Source organism: Hibiscus syriacus, unplaced genomic scaffold (genome assembly GCF_006381635.1).
Source record: "Hibiscus syriacus cultivar Baekdansim isolate YM2019G1 unplaced genomic scaffold, ASM638163v2 tig00112319_pilon, whole genome shotgun sequence".
In the NCBI taxonomy this organism is placed as follows: Eukaryota; Viridiplantae; Streptophyta; class Magnoliopsida; order Malvales; family Malvaceae; genus Hibiscus; species Hibiscus syriacus.
In genome coordinates, this window is record NW_024063301.1 from 1,878,881 (window position 1) to 1,892,283 (window position 13,403).

Here is a 13,403-nt window from a genome sequence, read left to right on the forward strand (position 1 = left end):
GTTTTAGGGTCAAAATGGATTAATCAGGCTGGTTCAGTGTCTAAACCGATAGAACGAAGCCCACTTGCGCACGGTGATGCATGGGGCCTCCTCATGTGGTAAAAATCACGAAAAAATTTTCTAAAAATATTTTAAAGCACAGGGAATCATATACAAACATTGGTTTTCTGAAAAGATCAATAGAGATGGGGTTTTAATGAAACCCAAGTATTCAAACCTACACCAATTGCAAAAGACAACGATGAACGACAATCCAAAGACATCGGACGAACAGGGTCAACGAGATGCACACAATGGTGCCAGAGGTATCAAACACCACCTCACATTTAGTGATGAATCAAAGAAAAACCAAAACTCAGTGGGGAGAGAGTGGCAGGAAATTTTCCTTTCAAAATGAAAAGTTGGAAACTACCAAAGAGAGGGTATGGGTAACCTAACCCTATAGTATTAATTAATTACAATCCTAGGCCCTAGGTTTTAAAAGAATTCAAAACAATCTCATAAATTTAAAAACTCATGAATTTAACCCAATTTTGGGGTGTTACAACTATCCCCTTACCAAAATTTCAGCCTCGAAATTTTACATGATAAAAATAGATTAGGAAATTGTTCTTTCATGGATATCTTAGTCTCTTAGGTGGCCTCTGAAAGACTATGATTACTCCATAGAACCTAAACCATCGGTATACATTGACTTCTCAAAACTCGATCCTTAAAGCCAAGAATTTGAATAGGCTCCTCATAACTTGATCAGGTCTCAGCTCAATATCCTCAATAGATAAAAAAATGAGACAGATCATATCATTAACGCCTCAACATAGAAACTGGAAATAAATCGTGAATGCCCTTAACCACATGTGGTAACTCAAGTACTTGATATGCAAATGGTCCTACTGAATGCATAATTTGGTAAGGTCCAATAAACCTCGACTCGATCATCCTTTATGGCCAAATCTAAGTACACTCTTTAAATTCCTCTAAAAGAATCGATAAAATATCTTTGTCAAACAAAGCTTGTGAAAGGTTGGATCCCATAATCCTCTTTTCAGATAACTCAATTAACATAGCAGAATACAATATATATAAACATAAGAAGCCTCAAATAGCATCATCTGAATACTGGTCTAGTAACTATGATTATAGGCACACTCAGCCAACAGTAAAAATTCTATCAAACTGAACCGGAACATTATAATGCAACCTTTCAACCTATCTTTCAGAATCTAAATAACCCGCTTCAACATACCGTCAACTGTTGATAATAAGATGTATTGATGTTTAATTCGCGAATACAAAGCCTCAAGAAGAGTCTTTTAGAATTGTGACATAAATCTCATATCTCAATCAAAAATTATGGATAAGGAAACCTCACAAAGACGAAAAATCTTAGAAGTAAACAATCAAGTTAGTTATCATAAATATAATTAGTTTGAACCATAATAAAATGAATTAACTTGTCGAGATGATAGATAAAGCATAGACTGAATCTCACGTGGATAGAGTCATAGGTAATCCGATGAAAAAGTCTACAGTTACTTCTATTTTCAAATTGAATTATGTACGATTTCTAGAATAATACTCGAAATTGACTCTTTTCCCTCGAGATAGTCTAGATCAAAGTGATACAAATGTCATACATAATATATCCAATACACATAGAATTTTTATATATGGTCTCCTTCAGAATACTTCAAAACTTATACTTATGTTTTAGAATAATGAACATCAAATACATAGTTAACAATTCTAGATAAAGGGGTATGCTAGTGTTGAGATATTTCCCCAAGTTAGACTGGATTATAATGATACAAATAATATATTCATTAACCCGAATGAGGAAGCTATTAACAAATATCAAAATTTAATTTGCAAAGAGTTTGAAGGAAATCAAATAGTTCAGACCAAAATAATATTTCTTTTTGAAATGTAAAATATTACATAAATCTTTATTAGCTCAAAGGTTACAATATATATTATTGATTAAAATCATTCGTTTCAAAGAGAATCACAATATGATTGAGTGGAAATTTTATCAAGATTATACCTAGAGCTATTATAGGAGTCTACTTATATTCTAAGATTGTCATGCAAAATCAGAATTTTATCAGAACCCACGATTTCATAAAACCTTAGAAAAATATTCAATTACGTAGCATATATGATCCTTACGAGTTATTTCTTAGTTTCATAACAAACATAGAGATTTCAATCAGAATTTTTCATATAAAACTGAACATAACGCACAAAAATCAGATATGGAAAATTTTTCTTTACAAGAGAAAGTCAAAAATAATTTAAAATTTCTGATAAAGTTTATTCAAGGAGTATAAAGAGTGCTAAAAGCAAATTAGAAACACATATATCGTTCTTTTCTAATTCAAGAATTGATTCTACTGTTTTAGCTCAGACATTTATTGATTTTTCTAACAACTAAAAAATTTAGGTTCGAAACAAATTGTAACTTTTTGTAAAAAGAATATTCTTATTAAAACAAGTGAACTTTTTGAAAGATTTCTTTGAAAACGAGAAATACCTTCCTAAACATAATAATTAACCTAAGATATTATCTTATTAGATTAGTCAGAATTGAATTAATTACTGTTTTATTACACCTAAATTTACTTCAAAAAAATCTAGAATACTAAATTACGATCATTAATTAACTAATGTTTAGTCGCTAGAGTTCAGATCTTACAACCGAAGTAATCAATAAAGGTGTCCAAATGACATCAGATATCCTTACCAGAATTATGGCTATATATCAAGTATTGAATTATGATTATAGAAAAGTAGTAACTATCTAGAATAGCATCGGAGTCTTGATATTTCCAGAAAATACTTAAAAATCTTGTGACATGATTTTTTAAAGTTACAATTGATTCAGGGTAACCACACTAACCTCATAAATAGTTTACAGATCAAAATTTGTTTAACAAATCATTTAAAAAAACATTTACCAAATACCATATCATAATAAACTCATGCCACAATTTAAAGAGTTTGAAAGCAAAAATTTAACCTCACACAGTATGAAATCGAGACTACTCCAATAGCCAAATGGGTTATATATATGGATAATTTAAAAATAGAAAGAGGAACAAAGTGAGCTACAATGCTCAATGTGCCTTCTAAATAAAAATAATAATTCAGATATTTAAGGCATGCTATAAATGTAATAAAATAATCAAGTAACGGTATAATTAGATATTTATTACCATAAAATCATGCAAAGTTTTTCACAACCTTACCTTTCGTCATAAACAAACATAACGAAAAATACTACCTGTTAAGAGGAACTTGAGGTCTTCAAAGTGAATCCATAGCAGAAAACATAAATCAAGATGGGGATGTTACACTCCAAAGAGGAGCCCAAGTTAGCCTCTAAGGAGGAACTCGTCAGAAAATAGAAAAGGGATGGGGATGTTGCTCTCCGTAGAGGATCCCATGCAGAAACATAAATGTGATATAATCTCATGCAAAAACAGGATAGAGATACAATCCCATGCAGAATCAGAACGGGGATATAATCTCATGTAGAATCAAGAATGCATCAATATACATATTATGAGTGACGCAACAATATTAAAAAATCAGAAATGTCACATATAAATATAATCACATTATGAACATGCTTTTAGACAATAACATATAACATAATAGCATAACACATCAAAAGTACCAAATAGGTCAAAGAGACACACCTATAGTAGCTAATCAACATCAGTTAAGCCTTGCTTCCTATGGTCGATCGCACTTGGTCCTACGGAATGGGGAACTAAAAATAATACCTCTTTATGAATATGGATGCCATAAATCTAAACGGAAATAAATTATAAAGTCACAAAATACAACTTATACATATCTCGAGAGAAATGTGCAAAAATACAACTTATACGTATCTTGAGAGAAACGTGCAAAATCAAACTGAGCGAAACTAGAGTGATTGAGGTCTACTAAAGAGCAATTTGGAGACACGTGATTTGGAGTCCAAAATGTCACATTTTTCTTAACATAATTAAGACTTTAAACGATAAATGACGTAAAATAGGGCTTTTGGGTCATAATTTGGAAAACGAATAGTGAAAACATACTCAACACATCAAAAAGCATAAAGATAAGGGTCTTTGAAAAAAGTCAACGGTGTAAAGTCTACATTCAAAGTCAATGGTAAATGGGTAACAGTCCAGTCAACGATATGGTTCAATCAAACCAATATAGGAGCAGCTTAGGGTCAAACCAATTCAGTCAAGCTAGTTCAATCAAACCGGTTCAGTGTCTGAACTGGAAAATCGAAGCCCACTCGTGCACGGTGGTGCATAGGGCCTCTTCCTGTGGTCAAAAATCATGTCTGAAAAGATCGACAGAGATGGGGTTTTAACGAAACTCGATTATTCAAACCTCACCGGTTGCAAATGACAACGACGAGCGACAGTCCAAGGACACCGGATGAACGGAATCAACGAGACAACCACAATGGTGTTGAAGGTGTCAAACACCACCCCACGATTAGCGATGAATCAAAGAAAACTAAAAACCAGTGGAGAGTGTGTGTGTGTGTGGAGAGAGAGTGGTGGGGAGCTTTCCTTTCAAAATGAAAAAAGTTGGAAACTATTAAAGAGAGGGTCTGGGTAACCTAACCCTAAACTTATGGATTAATAACAACCCTAGGTCCTAGGTTTTAAAAGAATTTGCAACAAGGCTTATAAATTTAAAAACTCTTCAATTTAACCCAATTTTGAGGTGTTACATAAACCATGGATATACCATTTGGCAAAACCAAAAGAGAACCGAGAGAAATTTCTCTCACTATAACCCATTTTTACAACCTTATACATATTTGTTTATTCATATTTTGTTTAAAATCATCATATGGAGTGAATAATAGTTCTAAGATTATTATCAACGTTAATAAATTTATCAAACACTTTTTTACTATCCCATTTGTATATGTTTCTTATTTTTTTTAAGTAGTTAATCACATCATTATATTATAAATTCAAACATAAAGTCAAAATTGATGAAAAATAATAGTATATACGATAAATTAAAGGGTAAATTCCACCAGATACCACCGAACTTTAGGCGTTGTATTGTTTATACCATTGAACTTTTAGTTGTTCATAGCACTAAACTTTGATTTTCGTTTCGATTATACCATCGGGCTGTTAAATCGCTAACAACTGGATCAAAATGACATCGGTGAGGAGTCTACATCGATAGTCGTCAACTACGTCAGTAGTCGTTAGCTACGTCATCATGTTGTTAACGATTTAGCGATTCAGTAGTATGATTAAAACAAAAATCAAAGTTCGGTGTTATAATTGACAAAATTGAAAGTTTAGTGGTATAAACAATACAACACCTAAAGTTTGGTGGTATCTGATATATTTTACCCTCAATTAAATAAATAACATATTATTAATTCATATTATCTTATCATCAATTAAAATAATCTTTCATCTTCCCTCCTCGCTTATTATCAATAAAATATTAATTTATACTCGAGTATTTTTGAACTCGACTAGATTTTAAAAAATTTAAAGTAACTCACAAGGTTTTCGAGTAAGGTTCAACTCGTTAAGAACTCAAGTTCAAGCTTGAGTCCATTCGATTTAAGTGTTGGTCAAGCTTTGGCCGAGTTGAACTCGAATAGCTTACGATCTATCTCATCTCATTTACATCCCTAGACCCGAACGATAATATGGCGATCAAAGATAACTCTTACATAGGGTTAAAGAATTCTTAGCAAACACAGATTTGATCAAACTGGATTTCGAGGTTAATTTCACGAAAATGATTTAATCACCATGTATGGATCATAACGGAGACTTTACGGGATGCCTAAGTTTTCAAAGATTCAACTTTTTACAATTAATGCACACAAAAAAATGCATATAAAACTTATTTCCTTCCAATATTCAATGAATCAATAAGAATCCACTTGACTTGCAATGAAAGGAGCAGCAAACCAGCCCCCATTCCAATTTGTATAATTTACAGGCAAAAGATCACTCTCTAAGCAATTTATATGGACATTTGAAGGCATTGTTTCAGTCCAGGTAAAAGAGAGTCACAATTTTCCGGAGATTCTTGGCTTCTAGGCATGTTTCCATCAGCAACTTGCTGTCATGGAAGGCAAAGCAAATGACTTGCTGTACATGTGAAATGATGTCCCTATTACAAAGCCTGCAAATTTGACCATAGACCGATAGCACGTAAGATGAATTTTCGTCTACTAATCACAAAGATTCCCACTTGCAAGAAACTAAGGTATACCATAGATGGATGGCTTCACCAGATAACATGCAAAATGATGAGCTCAATAAAAGGCTATGCATGTGATAGCTAGATAGTCTTCAAGCAAGTTACTGAATAAATTTTGCAACTCCATCACTGATGGATTTACTTCATTATCTTGCACTGTGTTAAAGGTTGTGGTTTTATATGATTAAGTTAGGTTACATGTATAGTCTTACCTGTTTGCTAAGTACAAGGAAAAGGAGGGTGATATCTCAGCTATTTTTAGTTTACACAGCTTATGGTGATGAATCGAATATTACTGGTACATCTCTGGACCTCTACCAAATTACAGATAATCGTTTCTCTATCCGTCTCTTATATTCCCCTGTTTCTCTTCCCTCTTTTCCATCCAAATTATATACAGTTGCCTCATTTCTCTCATCCGTAATTCTCTATTCCTTCATCCTATGGCACCAAACTGGGCGTATAATGGCAATTTATGACCCATCCAAAAAAAAAAAAAAAGCTGACCCATCTATAATAATTTAGCACAAGCTAGCACCAAATCATCCACTTTTTCATATTCAGCAGCTTAAAAATATCTCGGCTTTCCTCATATACAGGCTTGACCTAAGTTAAACTGAATAGTGAGTAACTAGGGTAAAATCAAACTGAAAAGGGGACTAAGCTAACTTAACCGAAGTCAAAATGATTGGTGACCAACTTGACGAAGATAACTGTATCACGTAAACTGAAGATAGAATAACAGAATTATGGGTTTCCTCTACTTGTCCAATGCTTAACAAAGGTGACTAGCTCAATTAAGTGAATGAAAAGTGGTTGTCAGAACTGCTTAGCAATCACCTTATCATGCAATCATGTAATAAGCATCTTGGGAATTACATAAACTGAAGATAGAATAACAGAATTATGGGTTTCCTCTACTTGTCCAATGCTTACCAAAGGTGACTAGCTCAATTAAGTGAATGAAAAGTGGTTGTCAGAACTGCTTAGCAATCACCTTATCATGCAATCATGTAATAAGCATATCGGGAATTAACTGCCTATTGGCTTCCACAAAGATCTTATCACAATCCCATTATTATTAGCTTGAAACCTAAAACCAATGACCAATTCCATTTGGTGTGCTGAAAGTATGATCAGAAGATTACAGAGTTATGACAAACCTGCTGGCTTCTATAAGAGGTAGATGATCATTATAAGGCTTCTCTATAACAGTTTTGACCTGAAAATTTGAGAATTAAATGTTAAATCACCCCAAACAGAAATATGCACTCAGTTTCACATTTACAATTCGTTTGAGATTTTCAGTAAAGCAAGTTTAAAACATCCACTTAATAATGTTCAATGATCTAACTCCACAAAAGGCATTGAAATTCTTCATTACAACAAGTAACTTCCAGGGCTTGGACCATGGTGGCCACAATCTTCCATAAAGCAATAAAAACCGAGCTATATAAAAACTTAAAATTTTCTGTTGCATTTATGACCCATCACCTAAGACAAGACAAAAATTAACTTTTTGAATAAAACTTCAATGACACGTAAGTTACAGAGTGCTTTAATGCAAAAGCTGTAATACCCCCAATCATAGGGTCGGTGACTGAAATGTAAGGATTCAAAGTATAGTGGTTAAATTTGATAAATTGAAAAGTTTAAAGACTAATTTTGTAAATTTTGTTTAGGACTTATTAGCAAAGATGGAAGAGTGGAAGGGCATTATGGTCTTTTTATAGGAAATGAATTTAAAATTCATTTTAAAGGATTTAAGGCATGTGGGAAATAGAGATAAGAAATAAATATCTGGAAGCTTGGTTTTCTTCTCTTCTTCTCCTCCTCTTCCCGTGACACCATTGATAAGGTGAGTTATGTTTCAAGTTGGTCATTCTTTTCATTTTTGGGTTGGTTTTGAGGCATTGAGTGATATAGAAGCTCAAGGTTGAATAAAACTAAGAGATTAAAGAATTATTAATGGATTAGTAAAATGGGTCGTTAAGGGATTTGATAAGATTGAGTAGTATTTGGATTTCTAATGACATAATTGACTTGTGTTTAATTAAAAAGTTAGAAGTATTAGAAAGGATTAAGAACATGTTTGAATATTTGGTGTGATTTTTAGTTCTAAGTGTTCTATGGAAAAATTTAGATGTTATAAGAGGATTAATGGACATAAGTTGTGTGGTATAAGTGCTAAAGAGTTTAAGGGTTTATTTGGAGTTAAAAGTATGAGATTTAGGTGAAATTTTGAAAAAATTCGAAGTGAAAAATATGAATTCTGGGTAAGGGTATCGGTACTGGAAGAACAGTACCGATACTATAAGAGTAATTTGCTGGAAAAGGGATGAATCGGATGATCAGTATCGATACTGATTGAAGAGTATCGATACTGATGTGGAGGTATCGATACCAAGAGGAAGGTATCGATACCGTAATCGAAAATGGAATTCCAAAATGCTAAAATGGTATCGACACTGAAGTGGGTATCGGTACCATAGAAGAGAAGTTTCGGAACTGTGGGGGGTACCGATACTATTTAGTCTGAAATTTAAATTAAGAGTTGTTGTTTCGTTTATGTAATTGCTAACTGATGAACCATTAATGAAAATTCGTTATTGATCTTGGACATATTGATATGTAGATTTGGATCGAAAGAGTCTCGAAAGAATTGATATAGTACGAGATTGATCGAAAGGAAAAGGATTCCATTTAGGACTTACGTGGGGCAAAGGTAAGTGCAACTCGTTTGTTTTATATTAGAGATGAGGACGGCTTGCGATAAGCCAACCTCAAAGTTTTTGATCGAAAACAGTTTATTTATTTTATGCAATTATTTTTATTATTCTTTAGATAAAGTGTATTTTTCAAAGTATTGTTTTTATTCTATATGTATATGATTATGTTCTATATGAAAATAATCTATGTGCTAAGCAAAAGTGATATACGTGAAAGTGATCTATATGTGAATGTACTCTATGATAATAAGACACTTTGAATAATGAAATGAGAAATAATTATGTGGTTAAAGCCCAAGGTATATGTATGAGAATTAGAGGTATAGTTGGCATGCCAAGAGTTGAGGGTTCTATTTGGTCCTTCGGGACAAATATGTGGCACATCGGTTCAAATTATGTGAGCAGTGGTGACTGCATTAGTGCACAATCTCAATGTACTCAAACACCTAGAGTTCTCAATAGTATGCATTGGGCTATTAAAAACAAAGTGATATAAACCGAACAATGTGTAAAAGTATATATTCTTGTTATGAAATGTAAATTGAATTCCTTATGAAATGTTTTCTATGAGATGAATAAGAAAATATTTTACAATGTTTTATTATACTCGTACTTGCCTCAATAAGTCAACGACTAAGCGTGTGATTGTTTCACACGTAGGTTCAAAGAAATCTGAGGACTAAAGCTAGGAGAGGACAACATACTACTGCAGAAGATCATATCAGAACAAATTTAATCTGTAGGTTTCTTGTTATTTTGTAAATTGTTGGCATGTATTACAAAGTTTTAAATTGAAATGCTCTGATCCGTTTTGTAATCATACACCTCTATATTTATGTAAATTATCGAATGTTTTATTTTCATTATGAATTTTTAATAGAAATTTTGTTATAAGGGTTTCACCACTCAAATACAATTAAGAGTTTGAATTTTATATGACTTTTAAAGAGTACAAGTTTTGAAAAGTTAATGTGACACCTAGGATTCGTATACGAGTTGGGGGTGTTACAAAAACAGTTTCATCACTTAAGTTACTGCAAGCCTAGGACTGGAGATCAACAGTCAGACTACACAACTGAAACGAATTGTGGCCATAAGCCACGTTCTACATTGTTAGTGAAATAATTAAAGCCTACGTATAAGACTGTTTTCAAATGACACCAACAGCAACTCGATTTATATCTTCCAGTGATTGACCAGTAGCATTGCATCAGTACTCAACAGAAGAACTTAATAAAAAATAGGTAGAGGTTCAACAACACGGCCTCTCAGGTTACAAGAAACTGGTCACGAATTTTCAATAGAATCTACTTCCATGGATATAAAAGGCAACATGTTTACTCATTAAACAAACAAATCTAACAAAACAAAAGAAATTAATTGTGTCGGATGAAGCCATAACAAACCAATAGCACAGACAAGTTTCCTAAGAATGAATTAAATGCTATTATCACATACATACCTTTTCCAATAATTCCCGACTCTCAGGTGGTTGTTTCTTCAAGCTCTGTGGCAAAATTACAGTAAGCAACTCTGGTTTCTCTGCTCTTAAAGCACCTCTGATGACAGCTGCATTAGTACCTGACGCACCTGATGTATAAATATGGTTTTTCTGCAAGCCATGTTAGCAGCATGGTCAAACAATTTTATGAGAAGTATATATTTTCTGAGAAAAAAGACGGACTCGAAACATTGTGGCTAGTATTCATATTGTTGTGCCACGTATAGAAGGATAACTAAAAACTAGAAACATGGAACTCACAGTTATAACTAATGCATAGCTAAGAATCTCAATAAGCTCTTGGTGCATGAATCCCATATTCCGAGTTCCAAAAAAACCAATAGCTCTAGGCCCTTGCTGCTGAATTGCTAATAACTCCTGCAAAATATACGACAACATGTAGAAAGTTAGCAGTCAAAACAAATTCCAAAATACTAAAAATCAGTAAATATTTTCAAGCTGCAATGAAGACTTGGCTAAGACATGAATTACATATCATTTATGATTACAGGTCAATATTAGATGGCCGAAGATCCTTTGCTCATTTAGTAATTAAACCGAGACATTAAGTTAAGAAATTGTGGTGTTCCCAAGCCTTCATTTCACAAGCTACCAAAAGTTCTTGCAGTGCTGTATGTATATCATAAAACAAGGCTCTAAGAAAGATACACAGGAAAAGACATTTGTAAAAATCCATAGTACAGGCTCAGTTTTTTAATGGCATTTGCAAAAATCAAAAACAATGAACTTAAGTGGTATTGTCCTATATAAAAATCAAATACCTGCAAATAATCTACATCAGGAACCGGTTTCAGCTCCGAAACCATAACTTCCCTCGATCCCTCCACAACAGATTGGGCTTGTGTTGGAATTTGTGTCCCAGTATCTTCATCAGAACCAAATAAGCAAACCGCATTGTCCTCATCAAATCTATAGTCATCCACCTCTTGCTCTCTTCTTGTATGTCCACAGAGCCACTAAACCAGTAAATAAAAACAGAATTCCTGACAGTAACTCATTAGTGAAAACTAACTGCCCACCATGAGTGGTGATCAACCAAGACCTCAGAAAATAATTTTCAGACATGTTGAAAATTGAGTATCCTTCAATCAAAATATAAGAGTAGAAAGAGATGCATCTACACATGCCAGATCATACAATTTAAACAGATTCAACAATTGGAATTGAATATCTGTTATCATAAACTTAATATGAAAATTTGTCCAAAAAGAATGGGATGTGGGTTAGATTAAAGTCACCCGATAATACTTATGAACGGATACAAGAAAATTGATTAATTAGATGCCAATTTTACAAATTTAGAGAACCAATTAAATGGCTTTCTATTAATATTTCGGAGTTCAAAGGCAATAACCAGATAAGAAATAATGCTGCCAGTAATCAACCACATAATTGGTGACAGAAAGCATTCTCTCTTTTTTTCAAAGAAAGAATACATTTCATTGTTGTCGTTTTCAATATTTATCTTCCTAACATTAAGATACTCCACATTATAAACAACCTATAGGCATTACCTTCCAATAGCAAATAAAACATTTGGAGTGGAATGGAAATAAAGATGATATAAACCAATAGAACCAATAGAAGAACGTAATTATAAATCCGATGACCCCTTCCGCCAAGTTTCTATTTTGTTTGAGGTGCAATTTCTCCTGCTCTCCAACCGAAACTGACCACCCCATATTGGGAAAGAAACGGATATTATTAATCATCACCAGAAGTGAAATCGATTTTGTCTCTAATATTAATTTTTTCCCCTTTTGATTTAAAATAATTTAAAGCTACAAAATCACCATATTAATATCTTTTTCATATATAAACATGGATCAAAGGTGTAAGCGACGCAATATATCTAAATAGAGATCTAAGTCAAATCACATTCATCCAACACTACAACTATATCTACATCAGAAACAGAGATCTAAGGCAAACCGCATTCATTCACAACTGCTGTTCAGGTTTCAGATATATATATATATATATATATATATATATATATATATATATAACCTAAGTGGTAATCACTTCGTTGTTCTCACACGAACATACAGGTATCCTCATAAAGATAATGCTACATTCCCGGCATTTCCAAAAACTTTTTGAGGAATAAACAGTCCAAAACAAATATTTAGATTAATTTCCCTAAATATCAGAAATTACATATATGACTACACAGATTCATAATTCAACCACTTCATCATATAACAAATTCAAGAAAAAACCAAGCAGAAAACTGAAAACCCCAAATCCAAAAACAAGTTGATATTCCCATTAAAAAAAGAAAACAAAAAGGAAGAGATTGAAAAGAGAGAAAAAAACTTGGTTGAGAATACCTTTTTCCTGGAGAGAAAATGTGGGTTTCTTCTGAAAGTACACAAAGAGGAGAAACTAAAATTAGGGTTTGCAGAAGAGAGAAAAGGAGATGGAAATCTAGTAGGAGTTGTTGAAGGCAATAGCAGCTTCATTGGTAGAATAATGCTCATTTTTTTATTATTTAGCTGATTATTCTGATTGTTTCTCTTGCCTGGCAACTTTTCTACTCGCTCTTCCCTAGGCTTTTAATCCTCACACATTCTTTTAATATATAGGAATATTTTTTTCCCTAGAAAGTTAAAAGGAAAAAGTACTTCGAAAAGGAAGATTTTTCTTCGAGAAAATTACTGTTTTGTATCGTTTTTATAACTTATTTTCCTTTCAACTGCATTGGGTTATATATTTATTTATTCTGTTGTATAGCATAAATAATTATTTTTTCTTTTATTCAAGGCCGAATATATCATTAAGCCATAAATTCAACCATCTCAAGGAACAAGGCGTTAAAAAGGTATATTTCAAAATTCATCAAATCACTTCATTCGTAAAATAAAATATTATTATTTTTAATGATT

At 32.8% G+C, this 13,403-nt stretch overlaps 1 protein-coding gene across 2 annotated transcripts; it reads right to left on the reverse strand.

Moving 5' to 3' along the window:
- Positions 1-5,892: 5,892 nt before the first annotated feature.
- On the reverse strand, positions 5,893-13,061 carry LOC120177780. Of its 2 annotated transcripts, none has more exons than XM_039183799.1 (6): positions 12,849-13,061; positions 11,277-11,471; positions 10,756-10,872; positions 10,456-10,605; positions 7,428-7,486; positions 5,893-6,186 (listed from the first exon to the last, which is right to left on the reverse strand). In XM_039183799.1, exons 1-6 carry the CDS (start codon positions 12,996-12,998, stop codon positions 6,051-6,053), a joined length of 807 nt encoding a protein of 268 aa, XP_039039730.1. In that variant the 5' UTR covers positions 12,999-13,061; the 3' UTR covers positions 5,893-6,050. The 2 variants fall into 2 exon arrangements, with proteins under 2 accessions (XP_039039730.1, XP_039039729.1); XM_039183798.1 differs by lacking the exon at positions 12,849-13,061 and adding an exon at positions 12,030-12,224.
- Between the last annotated feature and the right edge of the window lie 342 nt (positions 13,062-13,403).